The sequence below is a fragment of the Temnothorax curvispinosus genome, unplaced genomic scaffold, assembly GCF_003070985.1.
Source record: "Temnothorax curvispinosus isolate PA1 unplaced genomic scaffold, ASM307098v1 QBEX01007309.1, whole genome shotgun sequence".
NCBI classification, from domain to species: domain Eukaryota; kingdom Metazoa; phylum Arthropoda; class Insecta; order Hymenoptera; family Formicidae; genus Temnothorax; species Temnothorax curvispinosus.
This window is the reverse complement of record NW_020217089.1, coordinates 215,520-240,357: the sequence shown is the minus strand read 5'-3', so window position 1 is coordinate 240,357 and position 24,838 is coordinate 215,520. Positions and strand designations below refer to the sequence as shown.

Genomic DNA, 24,838 nt, shown 5'->3' with positions numbered 1-24,838 from the left:
TATATCCTGGGACAGCAATTCCTTAATTGTATCTTTCATAAAAAGCTCGCCTTTTTCTATTTCTTACTTTAGTTAATAGTCTCTAAAATTCCGACTTTCCGTCACGATGCCGATTAACCTCCAAATGGACGGACACTTTTCGATGATCTTTACATAAGGATCACTTTGGAATCGCGAATAATTACTATCGTCTTCTAGCCAAAAAAGAACGGTCTACGCGGCTTTTAATCAATCCTAGCAGATTCAAGAAACTACAAAAAAAATGCCTAATTATATATCGAGAAGCGTTATATATTATGTATACATTTATGTAAATTTACTGAGAAAATTTATTAAGTATAAACAAATTTTATAAAAATTATAAAATAAGACAGAGAGTAATCAAATATTCCTAAATCAATTCCTTTCAAAAAGAGAATTGTTCTGTAAATAAATTTCAAAATTTTATGCTCTAAATTTCATATTAAGTCAAAAAGTAAGGATTTATATAAAATCTACAAGTTGTAAATTTCTTAACATTAATCAGATACCATATTACAAATTGTATTCATATATTCGTTTATTGCTGATTTAATATTTATTACACTTATTTACATTATTTGCGAAAGAATGATCTTAACAGACTCCACCATCTTGCTATTCGGAATTTGATCCTGCTAGGATTAATATCCGTGTTTCGCGCATATTTAACGATCAGCGTCAAGATAATATCTCACATGTCTTACAATAAATTGATCGAGTAAGTAGCTTATAAAAGAAAAATTTCTTTTCGCACCAAAATGGTAATGCGTCTTGATAAATTTATCGTACAACATGTATGATACTAGTCTAAATAGAGGCTGTCGCGGTTATCGACTATGCGAACTAATTAAGAAACGTACCTCTCGGTGCATGCGAAACAGGTTCAAATGATGTACCACGCGATACACTTGCGCGAACAAATCGCTCGATTCGCGCAATTCTATTAATTCCCTCGCATATTGGAATACTGTAAACTATATACACATGCGGTGTACACATGAGTAACGGTAATTTTACTCTTCCTTGCTTTCGTTCACATTGTTCCGCATTTTTTTTGCTTCATGTTATGGAGCGATGTCATGGATAATACCTAATAAATGATAAACAAAAGGAGAAAATGGCACCGCAATAAATTTTTTTTCGTTAATTCATTACGTTTCCGAACTATTAATTTTAAAAAGAAGATTAGAAAGCATTCCACTTTTTTTATAAATTTTAAATTATTCTGATTGAATCGAATTATTTAATTATTTAATTTTTTAATTATTTAATTATTTAATTTAATACGATCAGCATAAAATCAAAAGAATTGCGATTAGAGGGATATATGCTGAATATTAAGATAACAACCGATTGGTATAGAATATAGATCAATAGAAAATATAACAATTTTAATTTCTATCTCGTAGAAAAATGATGTACAAATTGCGATTCTTGAGAATTTTGTTCAATCATTCACACTACCAATTTTCTCGAGATATTGTTTGCCGCGCAAAACGTATTGAAAGTGAACATATTAAAATCGTATCGTTCGACGATAGACTTTTTGATGGAAAACGGAACTTATCACATGCCTTTCACATTCCATCTCTCGATTTTAATGAATCTGTTTCCTTTAACAAACGTGCTAGCACTCACTACATACAATTCGTTTGCCACGAAACTCAATCACACATTTTTCTAAGTTCGTCGCGATTATATCAATAACGGACCGACCGACAACACTTGAATCACAGTCTGACCAATGTAGCGTTACATGATCTAAAATCGCCATATATATATAGTTGAATATCACATTCGCTGTATTTGCTGCGTGCAACATTCGATTAACTATTTTGATATTTTGTTGAGAGCCTGTGTCACACATTGGGCAAGCACTGATTTAAGTGTGTCTAATTGTAAGATCTTCGCGAGTTCACTCACTTGACTCAACCTGCCGGGCATTCCCCGTGTGGAAGAACGCTCGATTTCCCTATGACTGATCCGAACTGATTTAGGACAGACTCGCGCGCGTTGTCTGTCGCATCCGAACGACGGTGTTTCAACTTATGAGATCGCCATTCTTACGCAGCATCTCCAAATGCATCTCGTACTCGCGGGCCTTGTGTCTCAGCGAGGCGATGCTGTTCGTCCTTCTGTCGATGTCCAGTCCCACGCTACCCGTAGGCGAGCTCTGCGGTGAAGTGGCGGTCGGCGGTGGCGGGGGTGGCGGTGCCACCGGGGGATGCGACAGAGCGATCGCGGATGATGGTGGCAGGGGCGGGGGTGGCGAGCCGCGCATCAGTTTCGGCCGCTGCGCTGCCGATATGTTCGCCAGCAAATTCTGGAAGGAGGCGGACGTGTACGGCAGAGGCATGCCGGGCGGCAGCAGCGGTGGCGGGGCCCGATGATAGGGATGAGCGGCGTAACTACCGGGGAGGACCGGGCCGTGACCCAGTGGCGGATAGCGAAAGGCGTCGAAGGGCTTCCTGTGAGAGAAGTTGACCAGGTGGGCGAAGGGGTTCGGCAAGGTCGGCGCCACGACCGCCGACGGTGGTGGGTACGGAGTGTACGGATGCGCTTGGGGCCCGACCTTTTCCTGTTTACGCCACTTGGCCCGCCGGTTCTGGAACCAGACCTGGAACACATGATGAACGAGCGGTCTGATTAGGCGCCGTGTCGTTTCGTGGAAGGCTCTTAGGCCGCGACGATAACAGCGGAGCCCGGAAGGAATCTTTTTGCGTCTTTCGGAATCCTTCGCGTTACGCAACCGCGGCGCAGTCGATACTTTGAATAATAACAGTAGCATTAGTGATCATCAGCTGCGTATCTCCGGGCGCGATCCGATCATAACGAGACGAAGATTCCGCAATTTTTTCTTACCAATTCTTTTCGTAATAGAAAAGACTATATTATTTAATACTATTTAAATATAATATTACGTCATTTTCGATAATCAGAACATCCATTTTCGCTTTTTCTAATAATAATTTAACATTTATATTTAATATTTATACTCAATGACTTAATAATGTTTTATATAACAGTTATTTATTATGAGTTTTTAAATGCTACAATGTCGACTGTCTTCCTAATTATCGCAACGAATAATAGAAGTAAAGATTTAGATCCCGTTTAACAGTTTCAAGAAAGTCGTTCGTTCGATTCCGGGTCAGAAAAGTAATCGATAGGTACTTTCTTCCTTGGAAGTTGTTGATCCGCGAGAGTTCGAATTCCGGTTACAGTGACGCATTCTCCTCTTTTCAGGAAGGTAGAGAGCAGCGTATCATTACCGTCGATGCTCCAAAGAAACCGAACACTGCTGCGAGGCAGAGATCTCTGTCTCGTCCGCGCGTTTCCCTTCTACCTCTCTCTCTCTCTCTCTCTCTTTTTCCCTCTTCTCTCTGTCTGTCTCTACCTGAATTTTACGTTTCTCCTCGAAAATTAACAAAATATTGGCTGTCGTAAAACCGTTAGGTTAGCGATCCCTTGGCCCATTTTTTCGTTTCTGGCAACTCGAGATACTTGGAATCGGTATCGCTGCGTGTCAAAACTCGCAATGTATATGTTTTTATGAATAAAGCATTGGGAATGTGATACAAACATATGAAAATCACATTATTTAATGCTGTGCTTTAATACAATAAGAATTTCTTAGCTTTATGATTATCGCACAAATGGTGCAGCAATTTATACTCAATTGCAAATGTACTGTTGGCCATAAATAATATAAATAAGCGGAAATGAATAAGATTATACCTTATATCAATTATCGCGCATGATTATTTTAGCGCGATACGAAACTTCAGTTTCCCCTCTTTACAGAATCGCATAAAAATATAAGAAAGAAACTAAATAATTTTATTAAATATTTTTACAGATTTTGCTAGTCTCGATTATAAAAGATGACGAACAATATCGTTGCTCTGTTTTATACGATTTAAATACTTTGCGAACAAATCGGAATTTGTTGCCGACGTAAAATCCCAGAAGATCGACTTCTAATACTTGTAAATAGAAATTGGACAACGAATGCGAATCGCCATTCGTGATGCGCGTCCACCGGGTTCCAGCGCATTCCATTCCATTCCAACGCGAGGCTTCCTCGAAGAGACCCCGGAGCTCTAATCAGTTCAGCGGAAGTCCATTTCTCCTCGTTCGTTCGTCAATCCGTGTCCCTCGCCTCTTTTCCCTTTTTCCACCGCTTTTTCATGCCTCTATCGTATCCTATCTCTGGTTGTTGGGTCGATTTTATGCCGTGCGCGTCCCGACTGAACGCAAATAACGTATCGCCGATTTCGTTTTAATATCAGGTCGCGCAAGAGAAAGAAAAAGAAAGAGGGACAAGAGGAGACGTGTCTCGTGACTGATCGCAATGAGTGGGGTTTAGGACAACAACAATTCAACTTATCCAATCTTTCCGCGCGCGAGCACCTGCTGCGATTCTAGATTTTTGTATCATTGCCTTTTCGCGGTAAAGAACGGCCGCGAATTCCACAAGCGCGGCTCGTTACGTCGATTGTTCGAGTAGAACTTTTCGAGAAGCGGCCATCTATCCTGAAAGCTATCCGAGGTCTTTTATCGTTTCCGGTGAGGGGTAATGTTTCATGTTACCGCTTGAGAAGCGCGACTCTCGAGATACCTCCAGCGAGAATTCTCGTCAGGTAATCGTGCGAACGGTTCTCCGTCTTCTGCAAAGTTTCCTCGCTCTCTAATTGTCATTTCAACGACTTCTGGATTGAATTTCAATTCATCGTGTTCATTGCACGAATTCATTTTTCTAAAACTATTTGATACATTTTTTATAAATTATCTATTCGTCCTTTGATTATAGGTATTTCTTGTAATACTATTAATCATTCTAAAGATTACACACAAAATGTAAAATAAAATAATTAATATTATTCTTATTAGACCATTTTTTGCCAAACCAATAATTTTGATATATGTAAATTGTTTTCTATACATATTTTTGTATTTTATTTTTATATTTATCATCATTTTCGATCCTCCGACATTATTCTTTCACGTCAAAAAATGGAATAACGCGTCACATTGAAGGAGCATGGACGACGATACTGAAAATTAACGTCTCTTCTCTTCACCATCGGCTCTTAGGTCGCGTAATAATAAACGACACCTTGCATCACGACTCGCTTGTTTTTTCCGCACACGAGGAGAGATTCGCCTCGTTTTCCGTCGACGCAACGTGCGGTACTCGTGCCGAAGAGAACGACTGCGCGTTCCACATCGCCGCGGCTTCGGCACTCGGCAGCATCACGGATTTGAGAATCAAAAGTACCGCCGGGTGATGTAGACACTCCCAATACGGTTCGTCACGGTGCGGCCTCGTCATCGCGTGGACGAGAATAGACGTATGCTCGGATGACTTTGCGATTTGATGATCGACCTCGATCATTGGCTCACCGACGGTACGGCGGCGGCGACTGCGAGTTCCATGAGATCCATGAGATCCGTGGATCCTATCCCTCCTGGTAGCTCCACCATCGAGAAAATGATTTCGATCGATTTGCTCGATCTGAGATTCTATCCGTTCTGATATTCGAATCTGAGATCGCTCGCGCGATCGTATTTTGCTCAATAGAACAGGCGCTATGAAATAACAGGATTATTTGAGGTATTGTAAGCAAGCGATTGTAATTATGATTAAAAAACAGGTTTCAAAAGCCTTATCTTCATTCAACAGTCTTATCAAGTTTTACATTCACACATATTGATGTCCAGAGGTCGTTAATTGCCGCGTGTTAGCAGTAGAGACTGGTTTCTCTTAAAACATTAAGATTTATTTTTATTTTATATTATTTCAAATTCTCATTATAATTATATTTAATTATATTACGTGTGCATAATTAATAGAGTTTATAATGATTGGAACTAGACATCGTGTGCTTCCAGCAATATCATTTAAATCAATCACTCTCCGCCAAGAGAGCGAATTCTACGAGCGGTTAAAGCACGAGATTTACGATTGCGCAATAATCGATTACAATCCCCATGCTTATATTTCGATTTTTGTTGTTCGAGAAAGAGGCATCCAACCCGAATATACTGCGTTCCGCGTGTGTACCGGCCGCCCGCTTCGGAATCTCGCCTAGACATACGGGAGATTAGAGGGCTCCTGGCATCGTTAGGGTAGAGTGAGGAAGGGGGGTCGCGGGTGCCAGGACCCCCCACAGCGAACAGGATTGCCCCCAGCAGGGCGCTAAACATCTCCGACTCTCCGCTTTTAAAACAAAACGTAACCACATCGCCGCCGGAACCTACTCGTTTCGTGCTTAATCGTGCCGCATTAATTACACGAACGCCGAGTACGTTCGTTTCTTCTGCTTCTCCACTTCAATCCTTTCCTCTCTTTCTCTCTCTCGCTGAAGAAGATTTTCTCGCGCGCGCGTTCGACACATGTATAGATACTTCCTCGGGTGATTCGTTCTTTGAACCCCCCTTCAGACCGGCACGTATATAATCGTGTTTCTATTGAAGAACTCACATACAGCTGAGAACACACTCTTGAGACATGATTTAATAATAGATCCTTTAATAGATTCTGCGAGTCAATTTTATACTCGTTATACATATTTGTAATTCTAAGATTTAATTAAAGAACTCAGATGCAGTTTGTTTGAGATCGAGTTTAAGATATTCCTGAGTTTTGTTTTTCACTTTAATAATTGAGAAAAAAGTGTACGTATTTTTTATTATAGGTTTTGTGAATATTGTAATATTTTCCCGAAGATAATTTGAAAAGAAAACGATTACTTAGGTGAAATATCTGACTTGAGATCCAAGAATACATTTTTAAAACATTAAGATTAAGAAAATACTGTTGAATAAAATACTGTTCTTTATTATGACGTAATAAGATTAAATTTAATTTAATTTTTTTTATTGATTTATTAAAATCATACAATTTTATTTCTGTCTTATTGTTAAATAAAAATCTGGAAATAATAAATTAATATACACAAATACAGTTTCATAATTAAAATAGATATAAATTTTGTTCTTTAAATTTTAAATAATAGATTTACTAATTTTTTGAAATAAAATAATTAGGCGACCAATCATTTAAATTGTCATTAAAAGAAATAATTAAATAATAATTCACGTATAATAGTTATTGAAATTCGCTATTAGTATTTATATAAATATAACCAAATTAAAACAAATTCTATTATTAATCAAGATTCAAAAAATAATATATATTTTCCAAAATACTCTCTCAATCGAATGGATTGATCATTATTTTACGCGACGCTAATGATTCCGCAAAGCAAAATAACAACCATTAAGCAAAATATGTAAGAAATAGAATATATTAAACGTATATACATTTATTTCGTAGTACGTTACATATTTCAAGCTGCGACACATATATATACACACACACATATCAATCTGCGCGCTCGTTGTTTATTACGCGACACACTGCGCGTATACACAAGGTTACAGCTATACCGCTGTATCATTCGCGCTCCAAAATTCGAGCTGGTAAGCAGCAGCGAAAACTGCTTCGTGAGTGATTACGTTATTATCTCTCGAAACAACAATTGCGACGAGTACCGGGAGAAGACATGATCATTCCTTACACGCTTGTCAGTAACAAATAATATTCGCGCGATTCCACGAACAAATTCTCGAGGCGACAGATTAATCGAAGCACTTTGAGCGATTTATTCATTAAATTTTAAAATATAAACATTAACCATCATACTGTATTTGCGTTTTGAGTTCAGTTTAATAATTCGTGTAATGATTTTTGGGAGAAAACGTGGAGTAATACACGAATAGCCGGATCACGAATTATCTGTTAATAATTGGATTGTAATCAATTATTTGTTAATAATTGGATTGAAATATTAGATTGAAATATTATTGGAACAGAATATTCGACGTGAATTTACATTATATAAAGCGTTAAATATTTCGGGAAACGATTTCGGCACCCGACGCCGAGCGACGTAAGGCGCGCTATTGTTTACATCAAAAGTCGTCGCGTTATTATTCGTGCTGGTTATTCGAGCTAGCAGGTAGCGACGCGAGCCGCTCTCCGCGCATACCATCGTATTATCCCTCGAAACGCGGTGATCAATCCGCGGAATCAATTTAACTCTCATGATTAATTAAACAGCTTATTCATAGAAGCAGATATTTTGCGTATTGGGCAATGGAAATTACAAAATACCGTTCCGTTGCAATATTTACGAGTGATTAATTTCTTTAGTGATGCTTGAAATCGAATATATCTCACATCGCTTTGGATCTCTCGTATTTTGGATTTAAATGTGATTTATCCATTTGCCATTTTCGGATTGAGAGCGTATAATGTCACGTGCACTGGGTCGAACAATTCAAGTAACAGAAAATCGTAATTAGTGAAATTAATATAATATTTCGGATATTGCACGTTGCGTGCAGTTGATTGCCTTATAAAGTATCGCATAATTAATCGTTTTCGCGAGTGAGTATTGCGCGCGCGCGTGCGTGTGTGTGTGTGTGTGTGTGTGTGTGTGTGTGTGTGTGTGTGTGTGTATGCAACGACCGAAAGAAGTAGGAGGCATCGGACGATGGCGGAGCAATCATGGTGTAATTCATTTTTTATGTATTATTTTTGTTATTCGGAAATTATGTCGATATTTTACTGAACATCTACTGAAAAAGGACGAACAAAAAATTCGATGCATGCAATAATTACTTTTAAAATATTAATTATTTTGACCGTTGTTATATTGGACTATGTTTGTATTTTACAGATCAACGTAATTGCGTTATATAATTTTGCCGCTGAGCTTCTTATTTCGGTGAGTAATAAATTATCTTTTATTTTAATATAAAGTAATGGATTTGTGAAAATATATATGTATATTCCTATATGTGAATAGGCTAAAAGAAATTAGCTAATACACACATACCTGTTATTAAAAATATTACTTAAACCTGTAATATTTTAATATGAAATATTTGATAAGTAGAGTAAGTTAAATAAGAAATGATAAATAAGGATCGATTCTCCTAACAAAAATTAATTTGAAATAAAGATATATAATCTCTTACGCGCTTTATGCTACGCTTTATTCCTTTTATTTCGAGATTAAATATCCCAATAAATAAATGCGTTAAATAGATTAACATGATATACGAAATACTGTAGGTATATTGTTTCCAAAGTTTCCAACAATTTTGAGGGAAAAAGAGAAAGAGTTGACAGAGGAAAAGATTCAAAGGTAAAAAAAGATTACAAACTTGCGAATATAAACATACACGTCAAGCGGGTTTATTCTCTTCGTTTGTGCCGGCCATCGAATTTGCCGCGAAATCGATTCGGAGAAATGCGACGTTTCGCGTGTGTACATTTCAAAAGACAGATGTCGAACGAAAAACGCGTGATATTTTTATCTCCAATTCCAGTTTTGCTTGTGCAAGAATTTCCTCGCTCGTAGCAGAAGTTCGCGACTTGTCGATTATCTCGTCACACTCAGGGAGATCGTAAAAATAATTAATAGCCGTTGCAACAACTGATAATCACTTTGCCTAATAGCAATTTGTTATTCATGTGAGCGACAGGTCTCGTCGGCAAACGAACCTGCGGGAAAGAACGATTCATTATTCATTGAACCGTGCACAAAACACATACGCTCGATTAATAAATCGAATTGAAAATTAAGAATTTATTTGCTTGAAAATTAACGTCATTAGATGGACGCGTCGCAGAAATATTTACGCAAACGAGCGTTTACTTTTAAATAAATGCAGAACAAAACATTTTTTTCATTTTCGGAGACGCTCGATTGGCGATCAAATTTATCAAGCTTCATATTAAATAATTAAATTAACAACCTTGTTTAAGAAATTGATAAGACGTGGCGCGACGCGTTTCTATTTCTGGTGAATCTGCAAACGTGATTAAGTTAACAGTAATCCGCGATTATTCGGTTAGATATTATTCTTAATCTAATTTATTTTCTTAATAAAAATATATCGACTTTTACGCGTTGTATTTTAATACTTCTAGGATCATTTCTACTTCATGTTTGTATAGCTGACGTTAAATAATTAATTAATCCTCGAAACTCCTCTCTCCTTATCCGGTTCTGATAATACTTATTTTGTTCTGACTTAATTTCGCAATTTCTCAATTTATGCAGTTCGTATTTATGCAGTTTCTATTATTTATTTTTATTTAATATTATAATATGTTTTATGGGCCTTTATATAATGTGGCTTATAAATACGAATCGATGTCTTTGAAGTTTCCGCGATAAGAAGGTATTTTATTCTCAAACGATAACTGCGTGTTTCATGAATTATTAATGGTCGCCAATGATAGGTCATGTATCCTAATTTCTGTGCGTTGATGTGTACGGGCGAAGTTTCGGGCGTCGAAAAAAATCGCACCTCATTCTCCACGACGATGTATTTGTCATGCATATTAATGACGGCTGATGGACAAGCGGCGACCGAATCGCCCAACAACCTAATTTTCGCGCGTTAGGACGAGCGGAGAGTGTGGCGTTCACTTAAGTCGTTCCTCATACAGTTTATAAATGAGTTCATAATACCTGTCAATATATATTCTTTAGCGAATTTACCGGTATTATTACTCTTTAAGGAAAATATGAAAAAGTTTAATTATACGTAATTATTTAATATCACTGGTCGAAATATAAAGAGAGAGTAAAATCTTGTCTTGTAAAAACTTTAAACGGAGTTAATTTGAAACATAAATAATAAATATTTCCTAAAAATTCAAGGATTTCAATATTATACTATTCAATACATCTTACAATTAGAAGCCTGTCGAATATTGTATCTTTTGAGAAGCAGCTCTGTGCGTGCTAAAGGGTTAAGGACACCGCGATTGAATAAGTGCGCTTAATTCCCCGAAACGTTTTCGTAAACCAACACGCGTAATTCCATTCCGTTACGGCCTACGGCCGCGAGGGCAATTGACACCTATCGCGATTGAAAAAGGATGCAGCTTCGCGGAGCCGGTCATCTCGCTGCGGTCGAGCGAGAAGAACTCCCGGCGCAAAGTCTCCCCGTACAGGTTCAGGGATTCCTGAAAATTATTAACGGCACCCAGGCGTGTCATTCCTCGGGTGGAGTCAGTGGTTCTCATTGCGTGCGCATCGTCGCGCCGCGTAATTCCCGGCCATCAGTAAATCGGCGATTTGCGGTGAACGGTGACGGATTTGCAAGTCTAATGAAAAGTGCTGGGTTAACGTTAAAGCGTTATGCCCTCGCGACGCGGGGGAAAATAACAAGAAGATCGCACAGGGGCTCGCGAGAATGAGTGCCCGGAGCCAGCAAGGGATGGAGAGTGAAAGGACGAAGCGAGAGGAAAATACGCGTGGGTTAAAAGGGGAGGGGGGGGGAGAAAAAAGAATAAGTAAGTAAGTAAGTACCGGGAATAAATTAAACTAATTGAGCAAATTAGCCAGCTGTTCACGCAACGATGGTATAGAGACACGCTCTCCTCGGTAAAAAGTTATCGTCGTCACGCAGAAAACTTCGTTCTATTCGTGCGTTCTGCCTGTCCCTTTTGAATAAACGAGTATAACGCAGGACGAACATTTACCCGCGAAAATTAGGAAAAAACTGGTTATGTATTATTGATTTAAAGAATACCCAACAGTACTTAAACTGTAAATTATATCTAAATATGTTTTGTTAAATTAGTGCATTTTATTAAATACTTATAGAATCTAATCGTCCGGATGATATTTCGTCTAAGGCTGTAGAATGAGCTCTACGTTTTGTATATGCAATTTCGGCCTACAATATTCCAGGCATTACTTGACATAAAATGATACGATTATATAAATCAATTTATTAAGAGAAGACTTGAAATTCATAGATTACTATAAGTTATTTTGCAATATTACGTCATAAGATTTAAGCTTATTGTAAAAAACATTATAATACAAATTTATTTATATCCTGATTGCGTTTTATGCGATGTTTGTTACAATAATGTTTCTTTCTTTCTTGTAACTCCTGAGTTTTCATACGATATCATTAATATATACGTATGCAAAAAGAAATGAAACATTATAATGTCTTGTCGAACGATGACATTAATCAGTATAATAAAAACGGATAGGAACTGAGCAATAATTTAATGTTTAATATTTAAATATTTAAATGTATTCGGATCGTGTGATTACTGTTCAGACAGGAGAATGAACATTATTGAATTTTAATAGCGGATGATATGCGTGTTTCTAGCGTTGATTAATCGCGAATGTCTTTAAAATGATCGATTTATGATATTATTCAAATACAATAATGTCGAATGTTACAAGAAGAGATAATCTTTTATGTTCAGTATGAGATTTATATTACTACTGCAAATCGTAAGTTGATTTTGTGCAATAATATTGCTGTATTGAGCTCTTCTTTTTACCGCATAACTGTATAACTAATGAATAATCACATGCTGATCATATTAGATACTGTATACTAACTACTCATATAGATATTTACTGACATTAATACTTACAACTAGATTATTGATAAAAGCTGTGATAAGTATCAGACTATATTATACTTTTGCCATAAATGGCTCATACATGTACACACACCAGTTATTTTCATGATCTAATCGTTTTATAAATATGCCGATAGATAATTATCTTCAATATCAGAAATTGTTTAGTAATAGTAATGAGTAGTAATCGTTTAAATGTTCCAATAGACAATCGCGTGTTTAATAATTTTTAGTAATAACGGGCGGTTTGAAAAGGGTTGAGCAAATAATTAAAGACTTATGATCGACGATTTGTATGTTGCTCGAAGGATATCGCATTTCGCCATACGGGTAGGCAAATTACAGGTGGGGGATACGTGACCGCGTGGAGAACTTAAGTAATTCTTAAGTAATTCTTCGCGCGCGCGCTCGCGGGCTTCAAAACTATTATCCAAACGAAATGTCAGAGGATACAGGATAATTGTCGTTGCGCAAGAGACGCGTGATATTTTCGCCTTCGCGCCAAAGAAGACGCCTAACCACATTATTACCGCCAATTATTGCCTCATTTTTCCAACAAACTTTGACGCAGGTGCTTATTATTAAAGTGCGATTTTGAAATTACGCCATGATGCACCAATATATATATAATCAAAGATAACTAATCAATTTTAATTTGACACGCTATTATTTTTATTTAGACAGCATCAGAAATTTATTTGTCTACTCATTTAAAGGATACGGTTTAATAGATCTTGACATTTTTCGAATTTGAACAGATTTATTTTTATTTTTATTTTAAATTATTTTTTAGTTATTCAGAAGACTTGGTATGAAATAGGTCTTTTCTGCATTAAAAAAATTAATTTAGAGAAAAATTAAAGGCCGTCAAAAAAAAGTCATAATATGTTGCATATATTAGGAGTCTGAATAGATCTTACTGTATGTTTTTAATAACTGTATCGGAAATGATTCTATAATTTATCTATACCGCATTATTTTCTATTTCGTTTTACGTAAAAACAACGTTAAGAGATTCTACTGACCTGTATCCGTGCCTCCGTCAGGCCGATCTTCATGGCGAGCTCCTCCCTAAAAACAAAAAGGAAGGTAATCATTAACACAAGAAAAAGGAACCAAGGCCGCGCGTAGCCGCGGGCCTATTTGCGCGTGCGAGTTATTCGATTCTGCTATTGCGATAAACTCGAGAGTTAACGGAGTGTGAGCTTCGGCGTTCAAGTCAGTTCAGATCATATTATCCAACGAGTTCTGAATAGTGCTAAGCGATAATAATAAAACCAATATTTGCTACTTGATGGCTTTTCTGATAATCATTAATATAATACACCCAAATCTTTTTACGCGATTTTTTGCGCGTTTTTTTACGCGATTCTTTTTACGCGATTTTTCGAAGAATTTTTGATGTAATCTCTTGTGTATGTGTACAAACCTTAATTTTAATTCCTAATAATTAATTAATGAAAATTTTTCAATTGGACACATGTCTCCCCATATCATTTATGTTAACAAAGCAAGTAATAACCTAGACAGGGCTATATATTTTTTAATCATCGCTGTAGTTCCAATCATATTTCAGCAGCTCGGTTGTCATTGTCAATCATGATTCGATTATTATAATTTATACGTTATTTATTCACTCTGATTCTCTTCAAACTCAATCATGTAAATAGCTTTTAGTATAAAAAAACAGCGTGGCATATTTTTCTCTTTTTACAAGGTTAAAAATCATGCACATGCACACTATTTTTTACGTGGCTTTTCCAAATAATGTGATTTCTTCTTTCACGAAACGTAATCTACCACGTAAAAAGAGAGTTGGGTATATATACACATATATTATAGGTATTTACATATACACAATAGATGCATATATCTACATAATATATGCATTATCTCTAACAGTTTTATTATTATTTTTTTTACTAAAGAATTATTATATTATCTCATCATATTAGTCAATTGCTTGACTTAAACTTATTTACATTAATGTTAAAAAGAAGTTATGTCATTATTATTTGTTATTTTAGATAAATGCATTTAGACTCTTGAAAGGTAACTTTCTTTAATTAAGTAAAAAACCATATCTTTAATTGTTTAATTATTTTATTGTCGTTATTATTTTAAATTGATAGTCTGTTATTATTGCGCACGCTCTCCAGAGAAGCTAAACATAAACTCCACAGTATTTTAATGAATAACACTTCCTTCTGTCTCTCTTTTTTTCTTAGCTTACGTAATCAAATGCATATCTAAACGTTTGGGCAGTTAACGGAGTAAGTGCACGTAATTGCAACTGTAATTATTATCTCCCTTGAGTACGCGATTTATTACTTAGGAACGCGATGTAATTTTAACAAAAAAAATCATTTAGTTGTCTTTTAATGGCGTCGGGGAATAGCGGTTACAATCTGACCTCGTATCGCATCCGTGAGAAAATCGCAGAAACCGTTCTACGAAATAGCCAGCCTGATGTCTCGTAAAAACGCGCGCGTTCATTACCTTAATTAGTTTTGCATCCGAAGCAGATTAGCCGACATATAACGACGCACGTTGGGGATTAATTGCATTATGTATCTCGCGGCATTATGTGTGATTTTCCGTTGGATTGCTAGTTGCACGAGCCGTCGTGACGAGAGCTATTAATATCTATTACGAGACGATCAGAATCCGCGCGGCGACCGCACCGTAGTCGTCGTCGTGGCTCCAGCGACGAGATAGAATCTCGTTTTATATAGGTGACTGCGCTCACCAACGGCGTATATTACGAATACGATTATCCATGACTAATTGACCGGTCCAGCGCAGCGGTAATGACAAATAATTATTAGCTCGTGATATTTTACATAACGTCGATCATGTCATATACGCTATACCGGTCGTTTCCTTTCCGCTCGATTGAATTTCGCATCCTTCGCTCGCGGGCGCATATAACACGAAGTCTGTTGTGTCTCACGTGTATTACGTGATACTCTTCTGCAAGCATATATGAGGCGTTCGCGCCCCGCAATAAAAATCGACTCCCCTCGCACCCCGTTGTCGAGAAATCCGAACAGATGCTGGAGGCTACTGATTAAGAGAGACGTAGAATGTTCTATGTGTCAGAAAATTAATAATATTATTTATAAGTGCAGAACCTATAATTTAAAATCATGATAATTCAGCTATTATTTATCGCGAATGCCTGGATATGTGTCAGGAATTATCGAAGTGTCGCGTTTTATCACGCTGCTGGTACGCGCGAACGTACACAAAATTTAAGTGACGATAATTTTCTGTTTTCGCTCAGAAGAATGCGTACGTCATTATGTGTATCATAATTATTACGTATTCTTCAAAAGTGCAGATTGTAAGGAAAGCATTACGACTATGTTCAAGGAAACCGGGGAAATTAATAGTCATCGAGTTTAATAATTAAATTCCTTTCGGTTGATTTACGTCGCTTAAGCGATTGCTCGCAGGATGTTTCCAGTAAAGATAATAACTCGTATAAATCGCCGCTCACATGATTTCACCGGAAATTATGCGAACACATTCCCGATTTTTTTTCAATTGAGAATGAGGCAAACCGGAGGTGCGAAGGAATCATTATACTCGTACGGATAGGCGTGAATCATGACGGGTGTCAATAATTTATCCCGTGTGTCGAGAATTCATTCATTCCGGAAATATTCCGCGATTTTCGCCGTTATTTCGATAAAGAAACCGAGCGATCGTGCAATCGCGTATATCCGGCGGGGCGGGTAGGAAAAGAAAGAAGAAAAAGAAAGAATATGAATCGAGCAGTGAGACACCCCGCCGGGCGTCTCTCATCTCGCAGGCAAATTGCCCAGATGTTCCACGAAATCGTGAGGAAATCTCGGTGATTATGCCGCGCACAGAAGCTCGCGCGTCCGATCGAGCTTGGATCTCGTGTTTAGGTGCATTTCAGCCTGCAGACGGTAGCTTCCGAAATTACAGGGATTTCGGGGTGAGTCCGAAGATTGGCCGCGGTTCGTCCACGGATTCGTCCGGTTCATACGTCGCGTCGATTTTATCATCGCTCGCTGGTCCGATCTCGTTGCATCCCGCTTGAGATCCTTCCGATCTATCCCGATCGATTCCTCGAACGAGAAACAAATCTTTCCAAATCGTATTTCAACCCTATCTCAAGATATCTTATCTTGAAAGCTGCGTTTTACAACTGGCATGCAATCATAAGAAAATAGTGTGTATCGTAGATTTTAGTTTTTTAGAATTTTAATTCGTGGTTTAATTAACCAAATTGAGTTTACCGAAAGTTTATCCGATGATTGACCGGGTGATCATTAACAAAATAATCGAACGATGTTTATCCATTGATTAATCGTCCAAAACGTATTCTTCATCGTATATCGCGTATATCGGCCGGTAATTGCGAAGCGTATTCACGTCGTCAAATCATTTTGATGGCCCGCGCGCACCGACTTATTGGAGGAAACGTAACTAGAAGACGCGCGTTCGTATACTGCCGCGGTATACTCTCTGATTACCCGTTGTCGTGCGCTAATGACTACTCTGGCGAACATAGTTGCAGACGGTAATTCGTACCTGCTACCTGGCGGCTCGGCTTCGTTTTCAATGAAACGCCGAGTATGAAAGCGCGCACCTATCAGCTGCTTCTCACGAAAAACAGGCTTGTGTGCGCCGTGAACGATAAAATTACGTGTAGTACGTGATTTCTCTCTCTCTCTCTCTCTCTCTCTCTCTCTCTCTCTCTCTCTCTCTCTCTCTCTCTCCCCCCCTCTTTCTCCCTTTCTGCCCGTTACAACTGACCTGTCTGTATGACTCACAAATACGAATGAATCGAGACCAGCAGTCTAACTACTGGTCAAACTAGATAATTGACGATCACAGAAACTTCCTATATGCCTATTTTAGGCGACATAAAATTTTATATTTTACTTTTTCTAGTGAGGTATAAAATATAGAGCCATAAAGAAAACTCCTACAACGGAACAGTTGGAGATTTTATATTGGGCGCTTTCGTAAATTTCCATTGTGCCTTTGAGGATGAGGAAAGTGGTTTATATACCGCTGTTCCGCCTAACGATACAAATGTTTTATCTACATCGTAATCTTTGCGTCACTTCTGGCCATTCGAGCGCGATATAATCTTTATAGATATGTACATTACACGCACGGGTGCGCGAGCGCGGACGAAACGCACACCGCCGCGCCGTCGAAGAGAGGCGGACGAGGCTCAGGCACCTTGGGGCCCGCGAGTAATAATAATTTAGCCTTTCCCTTTTTCTCTCTGTCTTTCTCGAGGCGCGCTCGCCGGCGTCCTTCTGAATTTAATAAGATCACGAAATTTCGCGGTTAGACGGGCGTCCCTAATTACACCCGCCGTTCACCGAGACTCTCAGTTACCCTCGATTCGCGTATCATTATTATTACGTGTCCCTCTCCTAACTCCCTCGTCCACGACGTGTCCTTGCCATGGGAAATGTGCGAGTACTTTGGAAAAATCTGCTTCTGACGGGCACGTACGCAAAGATTAGTCGCGCATTCGCGACTTAATGGAAAATATGAGACCGTGATGAAAACTCTCTTGGCAAAGATCAGCCGCGGAGTCCCCGTTACGTGTCCCAGAATTCAATCTGGAAATATCTTTGTGATTAATCCGTAAATTCCTCCGATGTAAAAGGCACTTGGAATTAGGTGAAGATAACGAGATGTTACGTTGTACATTTTCAATTCTCAATTTTAAAACCCAAAGCTATTAGTATTTCGACATTTTTCATGAGAACAAATCGATCTCGTGCTTGTCAGAATCAAAAAAATAATACAGAAATTAAAATTACAATCTAATATTATTAACAGTTGTGTCTGATATTATTATCAATTACGGTTTTATACAAAAACGAGTAGATAATTGCATCTAAAAAGACAATAGGAGGAAAAAGATTAGTATCCCGCGTATCACTGTGCTACCACACTCATGTGATACGTGCGTTACATATGTGACAGAAAACACGTTTCTTTCTCATCACGGAACACACCCGATCTGTAATTAACCGCGGCCGCTACGTTCACACGCGTTGCAAAATAGAACATGACTAATCGCCGATTAATTACATCGACACGATAATCACAAATCCTTTCGGTTTATCCGGTTATGCGATTCCGCGGTGCATTTTACCGCTCGAGTTCCTCGAGCGATCGGCTTTCACAGATTTGGCGAACAACAAATTGCCTCGCGCGAATAATCCGCAACAAAATACATTCTCGGAATCGATTGCCGTCGTTGAAAGGAAGTCCTTCCTGTCCTGCCCTGCGCAACGTTGCGAAGTCATAGTAATCGGACTGCGAGAGGCGCGAATGGATTTGCCATTTCGCAACCGCACGGTAGTATAGCGCGAACCCACGGCCGGCATCAAAAGAGGCCGCTAAGTGGATTAAAGGCGAGTTTCTTCGTCATCTTCTTCGGCTAGTTCTCTCTCTCTCTCTTTCTCTCTTTCTGCCCATCTACCTCCTCTTCCTTTGCTACTCCCGCCGCGACGTCCTGCCGTTCTTATTTGCTCCTGCCTCGGCGCGAAGTCCTTCGCTGCAACCGCGCTTCGTCAGAAGTCACGGACGAAGGAAGATAATTTACTTAACTTACGTTTAATCGTGTTTGCGCGCTTATTTATTCGCATCGTTTGCGTCAACATTTGGATTTAATGCGCTTGGAATTTAATTCGATGACGAAATGATAGTGATTAATCACGACGCGCAATCACACGTTTAATGCATGCGAAGGTTAATCATTTTTCTTTTGCGAAAAATATATTTTCTACGTTATTTAAAAAAAAAAGGTCACATAAATATGTCCCATAAGGAATTTTTTTATTTCTGCAACGTTGGAGCGAAATTGCCTCTAATAGTATCAAAAAAAGACCATTTATGGTTCAAGGCGTACCTATTACGGTACCAGCCAATTATAGTATCGTTTATCTTTATTAACTTTCGAGTATTTATAAATAAATATTCTTTTCTTATTATTTTTTTATGTATTATGTAATAAATTATTTATAAATATTTATGTGTAAGTATATAGATATGTATAAAACAGAGTAATCTGATATCTCCGATCTCGTTTCAATAAATTGTCGTGATGTAATGTCTCGTTTCCATGCGATTCAAGACCGATTCTTTCTCGTTCGATCCATATGCTAAGACGACCACACTGTACTTATGATTCGCATCTCGAATACACATCTCGAATGTTGCGGAGATGATTACGTTATCGTTAGACGGGAATCGAATTGAGATGGGAAAAAGAGACAGATGGCCAAGGAAAAGAGTGTACAAACGAGAGACAGGAGAGGTAGAGAATGCGCGCGGGTGCGTGAATGACATTGCTGGTATGAGCTGGAGGCTTGGCGCGCGAGTAATTTGAGTAATTACCGCACAATTACATTATCTAATTAACCTCGGAGGTCGGAGCAGCCGCCAGTTACCGCGACGTGGCGGCCGTGATTGTCTCACTCTCTGGCGCAATCGCAATTATTATTGTTTAACACGCGCGGCACGAAATCATTGGATTTACAGAAATCTGTAGAACTCGCAGAAATTTGCGAATTCGTAGAATTGATGACAAAAATCCTGTCTGTTTCTTTGATCTTATTTTTGTTATAAATTTTTATTATAAAAGTGAAAGTATCGTCAAAAAATATTTGTTACAGCGAATATAGTATGATTGATTAAAATTAAAGGATGAAATACATATATATGTATATCGAAGTCACATCTTTGGTACGATCACGATTTTATTATTCACTATCAATAATTGCGGGCATCTCGTCTGCGCGATTAATCGATTCGTAGAAATGCATTCAAGAGGAAGCCACAGCATTATTATCCTTTTTCTTTCTTTTTTATTATTCTTATTATATACTAAGCAATCGTTCCCCGTGATTGCCGATCGGCCCGCAGTCTTATATCCATTTTTTTCCGGGAGTTAGGTCCGAGTCGAGTTCCGGGGTTTTACTCCTATACCTTCTCGCCAGATTAATGGCGAGTTACTGGGTATTATTCTGCTGTCATTAAGTTATTATTAATGGCAACGCGTAATTGTCTTGCTATGGCACATCCGGAACGGCCTGAATTATGGAATATTTTTTAGTCACCTCAGGCGATACGTTTCTTTCCTCCAGTCTAAATTTTACGTAAAAGTCATATCTTTCGTGATTCTCTGACAGATAAAATGTTAAATGATTCTCTGAAGTTAATACTAACAATCGCACGAACTTAATTGCCCAATTAGATCATACTGATTTTATCGACACGAGTTTTTTTTTTAATACTTGCTTGTAAAAACATCTTGTGTCGAGCAATTTAATTTTTTAATAGATTCGCAGTTCTTCATAATTTTTTATTTCAAGATTATTAATTTCTATAGAGCACTTTTGTTGAAAGTGAATAAAGGAAAATGACGCACAGTCAATTTGCTACGTGTGACTTTAAAGAGGCGCTAATAGTTGCGAGTTATAAAACCTACGCACACACGGACACGTACGAGAGTCCATGCGTGCACTGTAACGATCGCGTTGAATAAACAAGTCTTGGAATTTGCCATTTATCTTGACATAAATCACATATTGTAATTATCTCTACATAATTCGTATTTGCGTAAGCCGATATACCCTCTGATAAATTCGAGGTCTAACAAAAGACTTGTTAATTATACTTACAAAGTAGTAGTGATATCAGCATGTGATTGATATCGTGAAAACAAAAATTAACCACATCTTTGTCTTTAATTAGTGTCGATTACTATCGACACTGTAGCAAATATTTATTATATAAGTGTAATTTTTCGCATTGTAATTAGAGAGATGATTAACGCGGTTTGTACAAATAAAATAAATCACGTATCAGCAGATTAATAATACTTAGACAGATAGCTAATATAATAAAAACAAAAGAAACATTAACAATAGTAAATATAAGGAAAGTATTTGGTGTATTTAGCTAATTAAGCGAGTTATTCCCACAAAAAGAAACAAAATGAAATGCAATACGAAGTATAAAAAAATTAGCTTGAAAAAATCAGGATGACATAAAACGGTAAGAAAATTATCCATAAAATACACATTCTTACAACTGGAAGATCGCGAACAGGGTTTATGCACACACGATCGTTATCTGTGACGTGAGGCAAAAAAAAGAGAGGACAACAAAATTCGTCGACGAAATTCGTGCCCCGGTAATAAGCGAATACGCCCGAAGCTCCTCGCCTTCCTTATACGTTCGCCTCGAGAGAGACGCCTCCTTACGCGCGGTATCGATAATGTTTAATAACGAATCGCGCCGGCCGGACAAGTAATTCGCACTGACGAGGGGTGACAAGCGGCTTTTGCCGCTCGCATTATTCCCGAGCGGGGATCCGCGGGCCGTGCGCGCATACCTGCCGCGACCGCTACCTTTGTGAGGAGCGAGTCGAAAGAGAGAAGCCGGTAGCCGGCTGCGTAATGCGTGCGTAATGCGCGCTTAATACGCGTACGGCGTGGAGAGCCAATTACTGATTGGCCACACTACCGCCAATCGGATGAGGGATGGACCTCGGTAAACCTGTACTCTTCGCTCTCCTTCGCACTTCGCGAGGCGAAGCCCTTCGTGCCTGGCTCGACCGCGGAGCCCGTCTTCGAGGAGGAACGAGGAGGGAACGATCCCGAGGTAGTCTAACAATCTTTTTCGTCGCTTTGAATTTGAACGGAATCCGAACGGGCGGGATGGGATAGATTCGAATTGTCGTTGACAGTAATAAAACGCTCAGAATGCACACAATTAAAATGTTCAGAAGTAGAAATACCCGTGTTCATTGTTTTATAAAGAAAATATCTTTAGCATATTTTAAGGACACAATCTATATTTGAATTTTTACTTGATATGCAAAGTAATTATTTTAACATTCTGGGAATTAAAATATGAAGCAATTAAAATTCGAAGCATCAAATTTGGATTAAAATAATATCATGAATCTATAATTATTTAATACATTTTTTTTACAGATGTTATATCTTTTTATTAATATATTATTCCAAAAGAAATAACAAAATATTACAAAAAATCATAAAAAAACAAGAATATCTTTATTATCATATAGCTTTCACAATGTATAACATAAGAATTCTACATAAATTTTTATCATGTGGCTCATCGTGTTATTGAACAACTCAAACATCATTCTTTCGTAATAAAGCAATGACCGATCGAAAACAATGAAGACTTATATCGACTCCGTGTCATTTAACGGTGACGGAGATCCAATGCCGCTTCCGTGGGACGAGGCAACATCGTTCACTAATTAACTCCGGAAGGCACTAATCTTATTTGTTGAGAAACGAATAACGGGTCGGCGGCGTTTCTAATCGGGAGCATGACTCGTCGTCGGTCGATTAATGACAGGAGGAGTTGCGGGTCCAGGACGCAGCGGAGAGTCTGGGACCAGAGACGAGGACTAGAATCGCGGTGGTAGGAAGAAAGGGGGGAAGAGGGGAAAGGGAGAACAGAAGAAGAGAGACCGCTCCGTGGAACTGGTTCCGTTCCATGGATCACTGGAAACAATCATCCTTATTAAACTCACCACCGGCCCACCCCGCGGATATAAAGGCATCCTTCGGAATGATTTACCGAGAAGCGCGTCGCGCGGCCCTTTGAACAGGTGGATCCCTCGAAACGCGACGCGAACGGACGATAAATTTTATGGATCCACCGGGCGGATAGATTGAGAACGCGCGCGACGGGGGTGGCCGTGGCCGCGCGCGATATTCCGCCGAGTCAGGTTTTCGAAGCGAATTCGGGACCGAAATGGCGCCCGGCTCGTCAGAGTAATTAAGAAACGGAAAATCATCAAAGAGTTTTGTTACGATTATATATATATATATATATATATATATATATATATATACATAGCTTAGGTATCCTTCAGACACTCACAAAACAAATTCAAGCAATTAAATTGAAATAACTTCCGTTTAATGTACTAATTTCTAACAATAATTAGAAAGCGATATAAAAATAAGAGATCGAATAGCAAAGCAAAGCTCGCGCAAATATTGCTTGACTAAATTTTACTAATTTTGTATCAATGTTGGTATATGAGAACTGGCTGAAATCCCACACTGGAAGTAACCGCGTTTAAACACGCTGTATACGTGTTAACGTTTACGAGGTTATTAATTAGCTACGTCGTTCGCCAGAAAGAAAGTAAGTAGCCGTAGTCGGACATTTGGGAAGACGATGAGGTCTCATCGCTTCAATCGCGCTCCGTTCCTCCCTCTTTCTCTCTCTCTTTTTCTCTTTGGCCTCTCTCTCTCTCTCTTTCTCTTCTGGAGTTTACAACGGGATAAAAAATTAAAACCAACAGGGACAGGTCGGGGAACTGGTCAGGACCGCTCACAGTCGAACGATTAGTCCGTCGTCGGTAGCAGCGCGGGCCCCGAGTCGCAACACTCCAATCTAAATTAGATCTTAAGAGCCCGTAAAGGTAAGTGGCCACGCTCTTTCGCGAGCCTACGTGGCAAGCCGGCTTTAAGTGCCATATAAACAGGACGAATCTGGTGATCCGCCCGCTCCCTCGCAAATGCCACTCGGACTTCGGGCCTCGTATTCGCGGCTCCCGCAAAAAATCCCGCGGTTATCTGTTATCGCATTCGGAAACGGCATTCCACAAAACGTTGTCCCGTCGTCAACAGCTTGTTCGGGGCTACCTCCTCCTAGTCTCTGTCAGTGTCGTACCAATCGCAGACAAAATCAAGAGACCGTTTTCGAGAAAATAGGGCCAAAATTGAAAGTAAATGAATAAAAATATGGTAACTACCAATAATAAAAAAAGGAATTAAGATGAATTTAAAGCAAAGAAAAAGAAGATTTATATGAATGAAATAGAAAAAAGAGATCACATAAGACAAATAAATAAATAAAAATGCGAAAAAATAAAAAAAAGAATTATATTATACATGTTACAATTTATGGATGTAAGAGTATCTAAAGTTGAACGCCAAGGACCCAGAGGAGAGCTCGTCTGACTGCTCTCGGGCCGCTGTGTTTTACCGATCGAAAAATAAACGATGAAACACATAAGAGAAATGTTTATCGATGTCCAATTGGATGTACACGGCCCGCCGTGCGGGAACACGTGTCTTTTATTGGCGAATGAATTTTCATTCGCGATGTTCAGGAAGTTAAGGCCGCGCTAGTACCCTCTTGGGCCATCGATATATATATTTCGATAGGTCCCAATCGCACGCGGCTCTGCCCTTATGGATAAAGACGCGTCTAATGAATATGCGTCGTGTTCCACGATGCGGTTTACTCTCTTCCCTT

The 24,838-nt window shown here is 38.6% G+C and overlaps 1 protein-coding gene across 4 annotated transcripts in view; it reads right to left on the bottom strand.

Moving 5' to 3' along the window:
• Positions 1-1,596: 1,596 nt before the first annotated feature.
• Positions 1,597-24,838, bottom strand: part of LOC112456931 (homeobox protein aristaless-like) — a 134,982-nt gene continuing 111,740 nt past the window's right edge. For all 4 annotated transcript variants that reach the window (XM_025019745.1, XM_025019746.1, XM_025019748.1 and 1 more), the window contains 2 exons: positions 13,534-13,579; positions 1,597-2,638 (listed from right to left, as the gene is read on the bottom strand). In XM_025019745.1, coding sequence (XP_024875513.1) covers positions 2,063-2,638; positions 13,534-13,579 — 622 coding nt within the window. In that variant the 3' untranslated portion in view covers positions 1,597-2,062. The remainder of the gene's footprint in view (positions 2,639-13,533; positions 13,580-24,838) is intronic.